The 19,144-nt window shown below is 35.9% G+C and overlaps 1 protein-coding gene across 1 annotated transcript; it reads right to left on the bottom strand.

The window, feature by feature from the left end:
• Positions 1-626: 626 nt before the first annotated feature.
• LOC126827259 (uncharacterized) lies at positions 627-14,569 on the bottom strand. Its single transcript, XM_050556530.2, has 8 exons — positions 14,499-14,569; positions 7,672-7,751; positions 6,598-6,909; positions 5,315-5,608; positions 4,447-4,878; positions 3,461-3,488; positions 3,228-3,253; positions 627-2,022 (listed from the first exon to the last, which is right to left on the bottom strand). The coding sequence occupies exons 2-8, from the start codon at positions 7,739-7,741 to the stop codon at positions 1,925-1,927; spliced, it is 1,260 nt and encodes a 419-aa protein (XP_050412487.1). The 5' UTR covers positions 7,742-7,751; positions 14,499-14,569; the 3' UTR covers positions 627-1,924.
• Between the last annotated feature and the right edge of the window lie 4,575 nt (positions 14,570-19,144).

The following is a 19,144-nucleotide window of genomic DNA, read 5'->3' as shown; positions in this document are numbered from 1 at the left end:
GGCGTATGCCCGTCTTCATTAGCCCAGTATAGGAGCAAAACAGTAGGACGTTAAACACCATTTCATTTCATTTGTGTCAACTTGTACGTGACTATGTGTAGGGTTACCTGCCCAACCTCGTGGGTTTTCTCTGGGTCCTCATCTTTTCTACCACTGATAAAGAACCCTACGCGCAACCGAATAATTGAACTAAAAATCGAACCATGTGTTAGTCCCTAACTGACCTAGTTTGTGTCTAGTGCAGACATATTGTCACAAAGCTTCCAATTTTAAAAAATGCTAGTGTAATCCCCCTGATCTCACTTTAAACTTGACCTTCTCACCCACACCCGGTTAAATCCTGAAAAAGCTCATGAGTTCTATTTACGTTTCATCGGGTAGATATCTGACAGATCGTTAGGTTTCAAGGTCTTCAACTCCATTAACACCTTTCATAGGATGGACAGAATTCAGTCGAGGTTCTAACAATTGTGCAATTTTGAATGTATTATATAAATTGAGTTTCCTTTTTTCTTGTTGAACTTGACTATGCCACAATAAATGTATCAATAAGTTTTGCCAAAAGAGTTAACCCCCATCCCTACCACGAATGGCCGCCATATTAAAAACATACTATACTATTATTTCAAGTGGATTTAATCCGGTATACAGCTATCTTACACACAAAGACTAAATAAGCTTTGTTTTATACCCAAGCGTGCTTAACAAGTGCAGTAATAGCAACACGAATATTAATATATAATCAACAATAACAGAACGGTAACAAAAGGCAGAATATTAATAAATGAACAATAACAGAACGGTAACAACATGCAGAATATTAATAAATGAACAATAACAGAACGGTAACAATAGGCAGAATATTAATAAATGAAACAATAACAGAACGGTAACAACATGCAGAATATTAATAAATGGACAATAACAGAATGGGAACAACAACAAGAGTTGAAGTATGCCAACTTTAAGGTCTTCTCATGATTCTAAGTTTCACTCTCTATTTTCGACAATTTTACATAGAAAGGGATACACTATAGAAATACATAGTGTAAAAATAAACTATAATATATACATTTCGAAGAATATTCTCTCAAAGTTATCAAGCAGTTGTTATTTTGTTTATTACAGATTTAACGTCCACTAGATAATAAATATGATATTATGGGCAGGTTGATTGAATTCAATTATTTACACTTAAAGGGTTGAAAATTGGTAAAAATGCAAAAAAAGGCACCTTAAAGCACACTTATTAAATCGCTGTCGTAATACAATGTTGTTGTTTTGGTTATTTATTCTAAATTTAACGTCCAATACAAGAAATATGATACCATGAACAGGTTAATTTAATTAAATTATTTACAGGTAATACAAAAATGTGGCGGGGAATATATACAGCAGAACTACAACAGCACATCATGAATCATACATGACAACGATTATATGATATTATGGACAGGTTGATTTAAACATACATTATGCACCTTGGAACACATGAAAAATTAGCGGCACACCTAGCTAAATATATATGAAAAAATATTTGAATTTTGCAAATTTCAAAACATGTAAGTCAGACGGCATACAACCGTAGACAGAAACTAGTCATAGACACATAGAATCATTCAAACTAAACACGGCTATGAATACCAGTGAATACTCAGTTGGGATCATGTGATTTTTCGTATTTTCATAGTGTGCTGTTTAAAATTTCGGGGCACACTTAGGCACACTGGTTGAGAATCACTGCATTGGAGAAACGAGACAGCCCCTAGAAACAGTCAGCATAAATCGTAGTCTTTAAAACTGCATGAATACAACAATTCATTTCCTCGTAATGAAATCGTAAAAAAATCGGTTTATAAGAAAATAAAAATAACAAGTTTAAAAGCGGTGCTATTTTTACCACTGGGCACTTGGACACTTCTATTTATTCCACGGCTTCATAAACTTCTTGGTTGTCAACCGGTTGTTCGTAGTCCTCTTCAACCGGACGCTTGGAGTTGCGTTTATTCCGGAGTTGGTAATCTGAAAACCAGGAGATATACTTCGATTACGTTTTTCATGACATATATTTGATCATACAAGGCTTCCATTTAACACGATCGCAATGGTGGGAAATACATAGTTTTCCATCTAACACGATCGCAGTGGTGCGAAATATCTGGCTTTTCATTTATCACGATCATAGTGGTGGGAAATGGGTGTTAACCTCTCTAGCTTTCCATTTATCACGATCGTAGTGGTGGGAAATGGGTGTTAACCTCTCTAGCTTTCCATTTATCACGATCGTAGTGGTGGGAAATGGATGTTAACCTCTCTAGCTTTCTATTCATCAGGGTCATAGCGGTGGGAAATGGTGGCTAACCTCTCTGGCTTTCCATTTATCACGATCGTAGTGGTGGGAAATGGATGTTAACCTCTCTAGCTTTCCATTTATCACGATCGTAAGGTGGGAAATGGGGGGTTAACCTTCTTATTATCAGCACAGAATGCACAAATGGGAAGGACAAACGACGCTACGGGTTACTCGTATTTCGAATTCTCATTGTAAAGGTTTATTTTACGTACACTGTAATGAGTACACGAGACTCAAGGCAAGAATATGCCTTCCCTTTCATGACGAAATTGTAACTCTTTCCATTATGTTACTTCACCTACGGCCAGCAGATTCGGTGTCGATTTATTTATTTCAGTTGATTTCCATATGTATATTCCATTTGGAAGTATTATTATTTATTCCATTTGGAAGTATTATTATTTATTCCATTTGGAAGTATTATTTATTTATTCCATTTGGAAGTATTATTTATTTATTCCATTTGGAAGTATTCGTTATTTATTCCGTTTGGAAGTATCATTGATTTATTCCATTTGGAAGTATCATTGATTTATTCCATTTGGGAGTATCATTGATTTATTCCATTTGGAAGTATCATTATTTATTCCATTTGGAAGTATCATTATTTATTCCATTTGGAAGTATCATTTATTTATTCCATTTGGAAGTATTATTTATTTATTCCATTTGGAAGTATCATTTATTTATTCCATTTGGAAGTATCATTGATTTATTTCATTTGGAAGTATCATTATTTATTTCTGTTATAATTATAAATACTTGTTTATTTTTGTACTATTTAACACAAGTTGTCGTTTATTATCGAAATATATTAGTTTCATTTTGTATTTTATTTCTGTTGCGATAAAAGAAACATAAATTTAGTTTTTACCGTCTGCAGTTTTCTCCTTGGTAGTTCTGAAAATACGAAGGAAATCAAATATTTATATTTGACTGTACATGGACATTATATATCAACACGAAATAAACAGTGATTGGAAGTTGATCGATGAGTAATTTCTTAACTTTGATAATGTGAACTCCTGGCCAGATATTGTAAGTGACACGTACATATCGATATTATGTCTTAATTAATACGAAATGAATACAGTTAATACTACTTACCTATCGTAATTAGTAGCAGTGCCATACACTAAAAAACAAAAAAAATATTTTAGACAAACACATGTCATATCAGCAATGATTTCTACTAAGAAAATATTTGAAACATTAAAAAATTTAAAAGTTAAAGTTAAATTTTGTTAAATCGACTATCCACATAGAACTATATTATAAAACAGACACCATAAATAACTATGTTATAAAACAGACACCACATATAACTATATTATAAAACACCATATATAACTATATTATAATACAGCCACCATAAATAACGATGTTATAAAACAGATACCACATATAACTATATTAGAAAACACCATATATAACTATATTATAATACAGCCACCATAAATAACGATGTTATAAAACAGACACCACATATAACTATGTTATAATACACCATAAATAACTATATTATAATACAGACACCACATATAACTATATTATAAAACAGACACCACAAATAACTATATTATAATACAGCCACCATATATAACGATGTTATAAAACAGATACCACATATAACTATATTAGAAAACACCATATATAACTATATTATAATACAGCCACCATAAATAACGATGTTATAAAACAGACACCACACATAACTATATTATAATACACCATAAATAACTATATTATAATACAGACACCACGTGTGATATAAGTATAGTATACTACAGTCGTCTAATAAAACCGGTCAACAATTTGTCCCCCACGTTGATCACTAGGATTTGGCAGGATATTATTACATACTGTGGGATATAGCAACATACGTATTAATAGTACCTAACATAAGAAGGGGGGACTTGTTAAAACCATGCAATAAAATCCGACAAAAACTGCTGCCAGACAAGGTGTTTTCCGAGATTCCATGTTGCTTTAACTCGAAGTATTTTTGGCAAGTGTTATAAAGTCTAGAAAATAATTTTTAACTTTATCTGTGGAGGTTTTTAATATAAATTTAACCCGTATTAAATACTCACCTCGTGGTCTTCTCAAACGTATGATCAGCATGGCAACACCGAACACAATAAGGGAGATAACTATACCACCAGCTACACCAATACCTATCAATGCACCAACACTTAGCGGTAGGTCATCTGATCGCTGGCTTTCTGAGATTTCAGGAAACACATTCAGCTTGAATGTAAAGATGATAGAATATGACCCAGCGCTAGTTATTCGCACATTGTACTCCCCTTCGTCGATTTGATGGACGTTTTTTATCTTTAGCGCGGGACCATCTATATCTTCAATTCTATAACCATTCAGCTTTCGTTCAGTTTCGGCTATTTTCTTGTACCATGTATAAGTTGGACGTGGATAACCCATTATCTTCAAATTCAATGTGGCATCAGAACCAATCGTAGTGTTAACCACTTCATTAGTTTCATTTTCTAATATTTGAACTGTACCTAAAATATGTAAATAATAAAAATATATACATTAAATATATAAATAATTAGTTTCCATTTCTAATATTCGAACTTTACCTAAAATATGTAAATAATAAAATATACACATGAAATATATAAAAAAATTAGCTTCCATTTAAAATATTCGAACTTTGCCTAAAATATGTAAATAACAATATATATAAGAAAACTAGATCAATAACCGATTATTAAAATACTGTAAACTCTGATACTGTATATTTATATTAAATAGATTATGAGGAATATGTAAAATGATGATGAAGCAAATATCTAGCATAGGAGCAACAATTAATCATCCCTTGGCTTGTGTAGTATATGTGTGTAGTATATATGTATTATATATGTAATATATGTAGTATATATGTAGTATATGTGTAGTATATATGTAGTACGTGTATATATTTAGTATACTTACAGTTCACGTTGGCATTTAGTATTTGACTATGCATTGCACCATAATCATTGGACGTGTTACAGAAGAAGCTGTTATCTCTACATTCAGCTGTTGTAATAACACTTAATGTCCTCGATGATGAGTTAGTGACGTAGCCGATAGTCTTCTCTCTATCATATTGATATCTGGATATTGATATATTCACGGGTAGTTTAGATGCAGAGGTTAGAGTACAGGTCAGTGTTATGTTGGTCCCTTCGTTGACACTTTTCGATGGTTGACTTGATATCTCAAACGTACTGACCAATGCTCTGTCTAAAATTTAAAAAATATTTTCCTGTCAGAGGAGTAAACATGGCCCGTGCACATTGCAGCCTGGATTATTTGTCATGGATTTACCTGACTGATGATGAAGGATAACTGCACCACAAAACACAGACAAGAACAAACAACAACAACAATAAGACACCAACCTTAGTGATGTTCCTAGAACAGATACAACAAGAATAGGACATTAGAAATCATACAGTAGTGATGTTCCTAGAGCAGATACAACGTGCCGGAAAACATCGAAATCGGGGGACGATGTCACGTGAGCGACAACTGCAACGCATCGCTTCAATCTAAAGAAAACAACCCCGATCTTCTATTTTGGCAGTTTTTGAATCATGCAGACATTTTGATTGTAATTAAAAGATTAAATACAGTACAATAAGAATACTATAAAATACATCTCACCAACCATTTTACATTACAAACGTTTAATGCTTATTTTTAAATAGTGTATAATAAGAATACTATACGAGAGCATCGTTACAATATACATCCACATTCCTATAGTGTGTATAATAGTGTATAATATACGTCCACATTCCTATAGTGTGTATAATAGTGTATAATATACGTCCACATTCCTATAGTGTGTATAATAGTGTATAATATACGTCCACATTCCTATAGTGTGTATAATAGTGTATAATATACATCCACATTCCTATAGTGTGTATAATAGTGTATAATATACGTCCACATTCCTATAGTGTGTATAATAGTGTATAATATACATCCACATTCCTATAGTGTGTATAATAGTGTATAATATACGTCCACATTCCCATAGTGTGTATAATAGTGTATAATATACGTCCACATTCCTATAGTGTGTATAATAGTGTATAATATACGCCCACATTCATATAGTGTGTATAATATACATCCATAATAGTGTATAACAGTAATACTATAAATACATCTTACAATACAATTAACCTTTAAAGCGAAAATAAATTAAAGGAGGACTTTACCTTTAATGGTTATTTGGTAGGTAGCCATATCAACTCCATGCTTGCAGGTCCACAATACATTCTGAGAACTGGAAGTTACAATAGTTTCAATAGTTGAAGTACCAGCCGTAGTGTTAACATCATAGCTTACAGCTTTAGCTGCTGCGGAAGTACCAATAGAACATATACCAGCGCTATACGGCGAGGAACATCTAAAATATTCTGTTGTTGAATACAACCATTTAATCTCATCTGTTATGGAGCCGATTTCACATGTAAGTTTAAATGGTTGATTATATGATAAGTTTTCTGGATCACTGATAATACGTATTCCTGGAATAAATATCAACAAAACATACACCATATACAATATCCAGACACAAAACATTCACCAGATACAATATCCAGATACAAAACATACACTAGATACAATATCCAGATACATATGTGTATAATAATGTGTCAGCTGTGTTGATTGTTTTAATCAGAAGTTCTAGAAAGCAAGCATATGCTATCTCTTGCACGACATAAGTCACAACTTGTAGCTTCTTGGGGCTAGATTTTAGACGTTAAAAGCTACTTGGTGGATCGTAAACGAGGTTTCAATTCTATTAGCTCAAATAGGGGTTTCAGGTGTTCCGTTATAGAGACTTTATGATTCAAAGATAAAGTCCAAGTACTGCACCGATTTGTAATTTTGGTTTTGGTAAGTGGAATTGAATTCATGTTTCATGTCCCGCGTTAAATTACATTTACAAAATCCATTGTATCTTTTATTTATTTTATTAACGTCCACTCGACACAACTAGGTCATTTCGGGACTAACATATGGTTTAATTTTATTTCTATAACTCGCTTTCGCTTAGGGGTCTTTAGCAGTGGGAGGAAACCGGAGCACCCGGAGAAAACACACAAGGTTGTACAGGTTATCCAACGCCATGTCACGAACAATCGGGCGGGGAATCGAAACCACGCCATTTGACTCAATGACAGACCTTATGTTACAGCGTGCACATGCTAACCATTCGGCGACTCCCCCCCCCACCCCGAAGTAATATATCTTCAAGTACTGATGACTGATATGGTTTTTTTTACCTTTAGTTATTAATGTAAGGAATCCAACCGTTACAACACAAAATAGTGACAGATGGCCAGATGTTACCATGGTGATAAATCTAAAACAATAAAATACAGTTACAACACAAAGTACTGACAGATGACCAGATATAATAACCATGGTGATAAACCTAAAACAATAAAATACAGTTACAACACAAAGCACTGAGGGATTACCAGATGTAACCATGGTGATAAACCTAAAACAATAAAATAAAGTTACAACAATAAAATACAGTTACAACACAAAATACTGGCAGATGGCCTGATGTAACCATGGTGATAAATCTAAAACAATAAAATACAGTTACAACACAAAATAGTGACAGATGACCAGATGTAACCATGGTGATAAACCTAAAACAATAAAATAAAGTTACAACAACAACAATAAAATACAGTTACAACACAAAATACTGGCAGATGGCCTGATGTAACCATGGTGATAAACCTTAACAATAAAATAAAGTTACAACAACAATGATACACTGTTACGGCACAAAATACTATAGTTCCATACAATATTCTGGTAGACCGATTGTATAAACAAACGAGGACTGACTGAAAAGTACTAAGTCTGAAAAGGATGGCCACAGATCACTAAAGATTTGCCCATTGACTTTAATGTTAATTCTCGTCTCTTAGACCGGCTCTAACTTTTTCCCAAATTTCCGTTGTGTAGAACGCACAGATGGAGCAACATGTTGCAGCCCTTGCGCAAAAGCATGTATGAGGTTCACTATGAAAAACTTGACATACACAAGTTGAAAGGAGAGACAAGTAAACATGCAATTTTTGACCCTACATTTCAACCTAACCAACCTCTCAACTCGTGTATCCTTCCGCCTTAAAATCATGAATATTCACCAAAACCTGGCAGAAAATGTATTTTCGTACCCTTTTCTTCGATTCTACACCTAAAAATCAATAAAAATCGCCATGCAAAAGGGGGAAAAAGGGAAAGGGAGAGAAAGACTAAAAAAAACTTTCGCCCTACATTCCGGGTGACGGCGTAGAAATATTTGGTGAGTTGTGTCCGGATAGATTGATTGGGTTGAAACAAACTATAGCCACTAGTCTCGGTCACCCAGAACCTCATAGTCTCGACTACATAGCCACCAACAAGCACAATTAATGCATTTTATAAAACATACACATTGAAATTTTATTTGTAGGTAATATGCACGTATAAAGATGTGCCTATTTAAAAATAAGGGTCTATTTTCAATAACAGAACACAATTTTTATGGGAAACAATCGCTGGTTTTATTCTAAAAGCACGACGTTTCGACAAGTATATCCTCTTATCGTTATCAAGCACAACGACATTTAGTTGTTGTTAGTTAGTTGTATTTTACTTCCGCTTCCACCGAGGTGATATCGCAGACAATGATGACATTTAGTAATGTAGTAGTTGTTAGTTGTATTTTACGTCCGCTTCCACCGAGGTGATATCGCAGACAAGACATTTAGTAAACTTGGGTTTAATATATAAGAGTTCATGATGAAGCCATTTACAAAAATTAAATAATAATAACAATAAGAAGTAAAAGATTAAACAAAAACAACACAATATAATAGATCCACGGTCCAACCAAAGGATAATATTGACTAACAATGAATGCCTTCAAAGGGAGCCATTGGGTGAAACCATATTACAGTTAATGAGGTGATCAAGATGAAACCATTCACCAAGAAATACAAACACAGCATAACCCTCCATCCGTTGTCTAAATAAACACGAATAATATATGCTTACTAATTAAGCAATCCAGGAAAAAAAATGATGTTAAACAAATGAAAACCATAACAAAATATGAATAAACAATAATAATGGGAATACCGGCCTATTCTCAGATGACTAAATATAGCCTGATGGATGGGCTGTGAACTGGAGAAAAAAATTAGGGCAGAAAGGATTCTTCTTTTTTCTGAAAGTATATGACCAGGACATCATCCGAAAAAAAGTCCCACGTTTTCCCGCTTGGGGAAATTTTTTTACAGCATTTTGAAAATCTGACCCCTAGCAATCATGAAAAAATGGGGTAAAGTTACAAGTATTGTCAATATCTCAGTAAGTACTAGTGATACGGTCATCAAACTTGGAAGGAATATGAGGTGATTAAACATGTATAGGTCGGAAGGCTGATTGTGAGAAACCAGTAGAGTGATATATTAAGTAATGTAGACAGTTTGTAATACTTGAGGTAACGACGTAAAGTAAAGCCGCTTAAATTAAGGAATTAGAACCCTTTATTAAGTGGTATTATTCATCCTGATAACATGATCATGTGTCCTTGAAATGTGAAGCCCTGCGTCCCTGTTCAGTTCTGGTGAATATCTTCTAATGTATATAAGAGCATGTAACACTATTTCACCATGCATATCTGATATATTAAACCCAAGTTTACTAAATGTCATTGTGCTTGATTTTCCGGTGTGGTTTCCCTTTGTCAGTGATGCAGGACGGAGGGCCTGACAAGGACAGCTGTCTAGTCGTTCGGATGGGACGAAAAACCGAGGTCCCGTGTACATATTGGCGTGCACGTAAAAGATCCCTTGGCAGTTGGAATTCGATGTAAGAGTAGGCCGTAGCGCCTCTGCCCGGGCAAAATGTCCCTCATAGCACACTGTATGGCGTATGCCCGTCTTCATTAGCCCAGTCTAGGAGCAGAACAGTAGGACGTTAAACCCCATTTCATTTCATTTCATTGTACCTGATAAGGATAAGAGGATACTTGTCGAAACGTCGTGCTTTTAGAATAAAACTAGAGATTATTTCACATAAAAATTGTGTTCTGTTATTGTGTTCCCCAATCACTAAATGCCACTTAAAGATTGGGTCTATTTTCAATTTTATATTTCCGTACGCTATCCGTTAAATATCCGCCTAGCTATAATGATGACAAACGTCCACTCGACACAAACTAGATCATTTCGGATCTAACATATGGTTCAATTTTATTACAATAATTCTCCAGTTGACTCAAGAACATTATATTAAAATACAATTAAATTACACAAAAATATAATTTACAAATCGGATAGGACAAATGTCTGATTTGTAAAACAAATATTGATTTGAAGATAGAAATTATAATTTTATTGTACAAATGTCGAAATACAAGAAATAATAATTAGGACCTATGGATTAAGAACTAAGAATGAAGGACTCTGAATAAAGAGCTTTTTGGTCTCGCATAGTTTTACAAATGTGAATAGTTTACAGTTTTGTCATGCATTAAGTAGCTTACACTTATCAACAAAATCTTTAATATGCACTACAATATCTATTCAGATGTTATTGAACGGTTCGTGAGCCTATATTACAAATAATTTACAATTAATTTACTTCCCCATGCTCACTATATTCAGGCTAGTAGAGTAGAGAACATTTGGTCGAATGGTTCTTAGTGCTTATCTTCCGCTCCCACCGAAGGTGGTATCGCAGAAAAGTTTTCTTATTTTCATTTTTATTATCTTATCGCACCCCGACCGCCTTTCTTGTAGCGGGAAAGCGGAGTACACGGAGTAATCCACGAGATTGAGAAGGCGCCCTTATCTCCAAGCCACATCCGCTCACACCAGTGATCGAAACCACAACCGCAAGCCAGAGGTGACCGGAGAGAGAGAGAGAACGAGAGAGAGAGAGAGAGAGAGAACGAGAGAGAGAGAGAGAACGAGAGAGAGAGAACGAGAGAGAGAGAGAGAGAGAGAACGAGAGAGAACGAGAGAGAGAGAGAGCGAGCGAGAGAGAGAGAGAGAGAGAGAGAGAGAACGAGAGATGGGTTTAACGTCCACTCGACACAAACTAGGTCATAATTCGCTTGCACGTAGGGGTCTTTAGCAGTGGGAGAAAACCGGAGGACCCGGAGAAAACCCACGAGGTTGGACAGGCGATCCTACTCCTTGTCAATTACAAGCGGGGTATCGAAACCACGACAGTTGACTCAATGACAGACTTTATGATACAGCGCGCACGTGCTAACCATTAAGCCATCGCCCCCCCTCCAGAAGTTACCGGCCAGCTAGAGGTCCAGGCGCGGCACCCTAGACTACGAAGCCATCTTAACCCCGCTACGGGGATGGGATGGAGCGGTTATACAAATTCAGCTGAGCCAAAACACCATCGATATCTTTTCTTGTCAAGATGAAGAGCGTGGGGGTGAGGTTAACAAGGGGCGCAGTTTTTTTAATTGAAATTTGTGAAATAATAGAAGAAAGCATGTATTATAATAGACTGAAACCCGGTATACGTAAATATATATCACATCTATTGTCTAGTAAATAATAAAACTTCAACTTTAAGTATAGGAGTCTATCCACCGTGAAGTCAGAAAAGCATGACGAAACATGTATTTATAAATCGCTCTATTTATAAATCTTTTACCGAGAATTTCAAACTAATAAAACTCAGTCATTGTGAGCTAGTTGACGGGAAATGATTAATTTCTACCCATCTATGTATAAAGTTTTATTTGGCCATAACGGAACGCGTGGGTATATACTGTCATTGAGTCAACTGGTTTCGCCTGTCCAACCTCGTTGGTTTTCTCCGGTCCTCCGGTTTCCTCCCACTGATAAAGAACCCTACGAATAAGCGAATCTTTAAAATAGAATTTGACCATATGTTAGTCCCGAAATGACCTAGTTTGTGTAGAATGTACGTTAAACTCTCTCTCTCTCTCTCCCTCCCTCCCTCCCTCCCCCTCTCTCCCCCTCTCTCTCCCTCTCTGTAAGTATATACCAACGTCAACATATGGATATGGATATTAGTGGTAAGGCATAAGATAGACATTTATTCATAATTGTCAATATTACCATAAAATCTATGGATTACTAGACAGGAAATTATTTATGTTCTCCAATATTGCGTAAAACGTATAGATTAGTATGTAGAAAGAAAAAAAATCTTTAATTAAGTTTAGCAATATGACAATAAAATATATGGATTAAATAGTAGAAGAGAAAAATAGAAATGAAATGGTGTTTAACGTCCTACTGTTCTGCTCCTAAACTGGGCTAATGAAGACGGGTATACGCCATACAGTGTGCTATGAGGGAAATTTTGCCTGGGCAGCGGCACTACGGTCTACTCTTATATCGAATTCCAACTTCCAAGGGGGGGATCTTTTACGTGCACGCCATGTGTACACGGGACCTCGGTGTTCGTCCCATCCGAACAGCTGTCCTTGTTAGGCCCTCCGTCCTGCATCACTCACAAGGGGAAACCACGCTGGAAAATCTGGATGAACTTTCTCGGCCAATGCAGGGATCGAACACCCGATGAACTCAATGTTACCAGTATTAAAATAGTTTAGGAATTAAAGGGCCAATCTCGATTATATGTTGGAGAATAAAACGACTTATTTTGTTTGAAAAGCCTTTAAAAACTACTGCCTTAGGGCCGAGCAACTAACTGAATATACGTGATACTTATTCGAACAACTTAAACCTGCCTGTCTTCATCTGGAAATGGAGACCTGTGTCCCAAGTTGTATTATACGGTGTCGGGATAAAACAAGACTCTTATTTTATAAAACTAACGTGTAGGTGAAATTTACCGTTCGTTATCAAGTACAGCACATGTATCATGCACTGTTTTTACCTCTAAATGAACGGTAATGGATTATCAGGTCACTCAAAGAAACAAATTACCCGAAATCTTAAAAGAGCTACGTGTCTGGATAAGGGGTTTTGAAGTTCACGTCCAAACAACTAAATATTTTGAGCTGAAATTTTCTGACAAGGTTACAACTTTCCTTTATATCTTGGCGCGTTTAAATTTCAAACCTATAAGGACTTTTATTTCTGAGACTCAATTAAAATCAGGATTGGTCCCTTTAAAGTCTATAAGAGATTTGCCCCTTCGTTTTGATTAGAACAACTACTCAATCAGGAAATGAATGAATGAAGAAAATATTGTTTTATGGCACGTCAGCTCCAACCGGGCTATATTGCGCAAAGCATGGTGATTATTTCAGGACACGATACATTGTATCACAGAAAACAATATGAATAAATAAAAACTGTATCACTGTAAAATCAAAAATAAAATAAATCTTTTATGCATATAAATATTCAAATATAAAATGATATGTATATACAAATTAAAATCTATGATAAAATCCTATCTCTTTTTAAAAGGCTATCACTTTACCATATAAACCCGGTTGGGCAAACAATTGATGTAATGATTGACAACGGTAAAAAATGTGATCTTACATCTTTGAGATGCCTGAACTCAATAAAAATGTGCTTAACTGTCAAAGGAACATGACAGTGTTCACATTCTGGTTGGGGCTCTCGCTTTAATATGAAAATGGGAGTTAAAATAAAGTATGACCTATACAAGAGCGACACAAAACAACTTCATCTCTTCTGTAGGAGTTTGGCCAATTTCCTAAGAGAGGCTTAATGTGATGAAGTTTGTTAGTGCTTGCAAGATCCCACGAACTTTGCCAACGGCCATAACTAAAATGGTTTATTGAAGATTTAAAATCCTTATATGGAATCAAAAGGGGTAATCGGGAAGATCTAAATCGGCTTTGGCAGCAAATTCTCCCTGATCATCCCCCCTTATATCAATGTGATTGGGGAGCTAGAAAAAGATGGCGGCTTTGCTGTTAAACTCATAAGATGGTAGCAGACGATAAAAATATGCTACATGGAGTTTGGGTTACAGATTTTGTCCGATCACATTTATTATGAAAGGTACTCATGGATCGCCCACCTGTACAACGCTAAAACAGGCTCAAAATTAAAAGTATTAATTGATAATAAAAACAGAATAAGTTTTTACTTACCTTGTATATCTTACAGCGGATGTGTTAAAGATAATAATATATAAACTAATGTCTACTTTGAAAACCTTTAACAACCAGGAAGGTATTTACAGTGGAAATATGAAGCAAGTCAAGGTTGACTTACCAGGCGTTATATACAATTACATATAATATATATAATTATAACTATGAAATATCCCACGTTAAACAACGCATAGCAAATACAATAAATAAATATAACAAAAGGGCGGACGGGTGGACGTATGGAGGGACGGGCGCACGGAGGGGTGGGTGAACTGGCGGGCAGAGGGATAGGTGGACGGGGGAACCGACGGATGGACGAACGGATGGGCGCATAGGTGTACGGGCGCACGGGCGAATGGATGGATGGACAGGCGCACGGATGGGTGGACTAGCGAACCGACGGGCGAACGCACAGACGAACAGATGGACGGATAGGTGGACGGATGGACATATGGGAGGACGAGAGTACGGACGAACGGATAGACGGGCGGATGCATGAACGTGTAAATTTGCAATTGGTACGTATTCATGCGAAGTAGAGGCTTGGATGACGGAATGATAAGCGTGTGCGCGTTGTATCGTAAGGTCTGTCGTTGAGTCAGCAGGCGGGGTTTCGATTTCCCGGTTGTACCTGACAAGGCAAGGAGTAGGGTCGCCTGTCCAACCTCGTGGGTTTTCTCCGGGTCCTCTGGTTTCCTCCCACTGCTAAAGGCCCCTATGCCCAGGAGATTTATTGAATAAAATTGAACCATATGTTAGTCCCGAAATGACCTTTGAGTCGAGTGGACGTTAATCTCTCTCTCTCTTTCTCTCTCTCTTCTCTTCTCTTCTCTCCCCCCTCTCTCTCTCTATCTCTCTCTCTCATACGAAGTGTTTTACTTCCAACTTGACTCATCTACGACAATCGAACCAGAATTGCTATTAATTCACTAAATATAATACTTCTTCCGTCCTTCATCCGCAGATCCAGAATCCGGATGGTGTCACCCAGACAACCCTGTTAAAATTTAAATAACCCTATATACTTATATAAACAAGTCATAGTTTCATTAAAGACACATTATGGGAGATTCGATAACGAGTTGGCAGTTCTCACTATTCACTGAGTTGCCGGCCCTTGCCGTAAGAGGAAAGACCCAACTGTTACTTTGACTGAAACACTAGGGGAAAATATAATGAAGGGCACGAGTAGTCATATGAGGTCGCCCGCATGCCTCTTAAGTAGAATACAGTGGGTTAAAGCCTTGTTTAAGAATCATCATAAACCCTCCTTCCACGCAGACTACATGGTAGTGTCATTTGTCAGTAGTGTACCACCCCTCACAAGTAAAGTAATCAAAAAAAAAAGAAAAAAAAGAAGGGGATTGTGTTTTGCCTATAGGACTCCTCACAGTGGAGAGCACTGTGCCTGCAATACTTACATCTATAGGCAAGACGATAATTCAGAGGAACGTAAGCTATAATAGTAAAAAAAGGGTAATAATGAAATTTGCTGAAAATTTCATTCAAATTGATCCACACTATGAACCGAGAACGAAGCGATTGAAATTTCCGCATAGCCTCGATCATCATTAATGAAGTAAGTACGATAAAAAGCATAGTCTCGATTATCCATTTAATCGTTAAATCGTGAAGGAAAGTTATGCAGTAAATCGGCTCATAATCCACTAAAGCTCACAGGCTAGCGATGCCATCTAGAGTTGATTATGGTCTGGATAGGTTAATTAATGTCTAATTAATAATTTAGATACGATTTCAGGCCTAAAAAAAAACAGCAATAAGAAGATTTAGGTCTTGCATAATGTATGTTTACAATGACATCATTATTAATGTGACGTCATAATGTATGTTTAAAATGACATCATTATTAATGTGACGTCATAATGTATGTTTAACCGTGTGTCAATTTAGCCACGTATATTCTGATAGGTCGGGGATAGGGAAGAACCGATCTAAATATCACGTGACTTGGTTAATATTCAAACTCTGCAGTATAGTTTCCTGGTTGTAAAAGTTACACCTGTTCAGACATCGCCATTTTTTATTCAAGGTAGGTAGAATATCTTTACCTGTTTTATATTCAAGGTAGGTAGAATATCTTTACCTGTTTTATATTCAAGGTAAATAGAATATGTTTACCTGGTACTGTTATTAGATAAGTTAGTGATAATTACCTGGCTACAAAATGACTTCCAAGACAAAGGAATTACCTTTTTTCTTTATATTTTCATGAAGATATATATCTCAGTGGTTCTTCAGCTGTTTTCAGTTAATTCTGTGAAGTTTTTTTAATAAAAAGTTTATTTGCAGGCGATAATACACAATTTGTGTCATATAACGCCTGGACAATTTAGTTGAGTTTAATTGTGATTCTTTTGATGGACATTTACCGGCTTGTCGGCGATATCATTTCGGTGGACGCGGACGTTAAATAAAGCTATTTCACACGACATGCACACTCATTTACCGACTGCAAAGTTCTGTGCTGCATTGGTGTTGTTTACGCCATTCTGCCCCGGTTGTACGTGACAAGGAGTAGGGTCGCCTGTCTAACCTCGTGGGTTTTCTCCGGGTCCTCCGGTTTCCTCCCACTGCTAAAGACCCCTATGCGCAAGCGAATTATTGAAATAAAATTAAACGATATGTTAGTCCCGAAATGACCTAGTTGTGTCGAGTGGACGTTAAACCCCATTTCTCTCTCTCTCTCCCCTCTCTCCCTCTCTCTCTCTCTCCATCTCTCTCTTTACGCCATTCTGAATGGTTCATATAACTAACGTTCTTTACGCAATTCTCAAATTTTCATACATGATTGAATCTGATGGACATTTACCCAAATTTTGCCTTAAAATTTATGGTATCGTATGATTCAAATTGTAAGCCCACTTTAGTAACGACAACAATGCAAAGTTTGTTACTTGCCATTTTGAATTAAAATGTTGGTTCTATACTAAAGGGAGAGAGAGAGAAATGGGGTTTAACGTCCACTCGACACAACCAGGTCATTTCGGGACTAACATATGGTTTAATTTTATTTCAATAATTCGCTTGCGCATAGAGGTCTTTAGCAGTGGGAGGAAACCGGAGTGCCCGGAGGAAACCCACGAGGTTGAGAAGGCGCCCCTATGTCCTTGCCACATACGCTCACACCAGGGCTCGAAACCACAGCCGCAAGCCAGAGGTGACCGGCCAGTCAGAGGTCGAAGCGCGGCACTCTAGACCACTAGGCCATCCCAACCCCCCCCCCCCCCTATACTAAAGGAGCTAAATCGCTATTATTTGTAACCTAGAAATTGACACAAATGGATCGCAACACATATAATTATGTAATATGAACTAATTTACATTTCATCGATTCTGTTTTACTGTAATTTCTAATCAGTTATTGTCGGCGAAAATATGCCAGAAGTCTCAATCGAATGCCAATCTCTAGCGTCTGGTTATTCCAGTCTACATCGATAGTATTTATTGCGCATGCTCTCCAGATCAGAATATGGGGTCACCGTTTGACATGACTTGTGGAATATTTCTAGCCCCGTTCTTCGATTCCCTTGTTACAAATGGCGCTGAAACGCATTATGGTACACGATTCTTATACCAATGGTAAAATGTTTATTTTGCCTTAAATATTAGATATCAGAAGCCCATATTTTCCCGGTAAGACCTTTACTTGTATTCATGAAGTTTATTAATATTTGTTTCTAAAAGTCCTTTAGAATAACATAACCATGTTTCCTAGATGGTTGACTAATCCATACTGATTTACCGTTTCAACATGTTAAAGTCGCATATCCAATTCCTCTCAGGCGAATAACAGGGAAGTGTAAATCTAAATACAAGGAAAAATATTTGGTGGAAGCCACGATCATAAAATGAATGAACTGTGGAAAGGAAAGAGAAGTCTGTTTATAATTAGTTGGTATATTATATATACTTAACAACCGTGCAATAACGTCTGAATAGTTGTTGTATTGCACGGTAAAAATTCTTTTGATACCTCTAAACTATTTGATGAGCGCACATCCTGAAAGAAAATAGGACTATTTTTTTTTTTTTTTTTACAATTTTCACGTTATTGATGGTAAAACAGATTCATTGTAAATCCTAGGCTGAAAGGATAACACAAATTCTGTAAGCCTCAACAAAATTTCAAAATAGATTCAAAATAAATTTCAAAATAAATTCAAAATAAATTTCAAAATAAATTCAAAATAAATTTCAAAATAAAATCAAAATAAATTTACAAATAAATTCAAAATAAATTTACAAATAAATTCAAAATAAATTTAAAAATAAATTCAAAATATATTTATAAATAAATTCAAAATAGATTTACAAATAAATTCAAAATAAATTTACAAATAAATTCAAAATGAATTACAGATAGTTAATACCAAATGACGTTTGTGGTTAATTACTAATGACGTTTTTGGTTAATGCCAAATGAAGTTTGTAGTTTGTGCCTAATGACGTTTGTGGTTAATGCCAAATGACGTTTGTGGTTAATGTCTAATGACGTTTGTGGTTAATGCCTAATGACGTTTGTGGTTAATGCCAAATGACGTTTGTTGTTAATGCCTAATAAAGTTTGTGGTTACTGCCTAATGACGTTTGTGGTTAATATCTAATGATGTTTGTGGTTAATA

The sequence above is a fragment of the Patella vulgata genome, chromosome 7 (genome assembly GCF_932274485.2).
Source record: "Patella vulgata chromosome 7, xgPatVulg1.2, whole genome shotgun sequence".
NCBI classification, from domain to species: Eukaryota; Metazoa; Mollusca; class Gastropoda; family Patellidae; genus Patella; species Patella vulgata.
The sequence above is the reverse complement of the archived record's forward strand: the minus strand, read 5'-3'. Positions and strand labels throughout refer to the sequence as shown.

Coding starts and splice junctions, on each gene's coding strand:
- LOC126827259 (XM_050556530.2), bottom strand. CDS start 7,741: ATGGTAACATCTGGCCATCTGTCACTATTTTGTGTTGTAACGGTTGGA. Junction 6,910..7,671: donor CCTTACATTAATAACTAAAG/GTAAAAAAAACC, acceptor TATTTATTCCAG/GAATACGTATTATCAGTGAT. Junction 4,879..5,314: donor ACTAAATGCCAACGTGAACT/GTAAGTATACTA, acceptor TACATATTTTAG/GTACAGTTCAAATATTAGAA.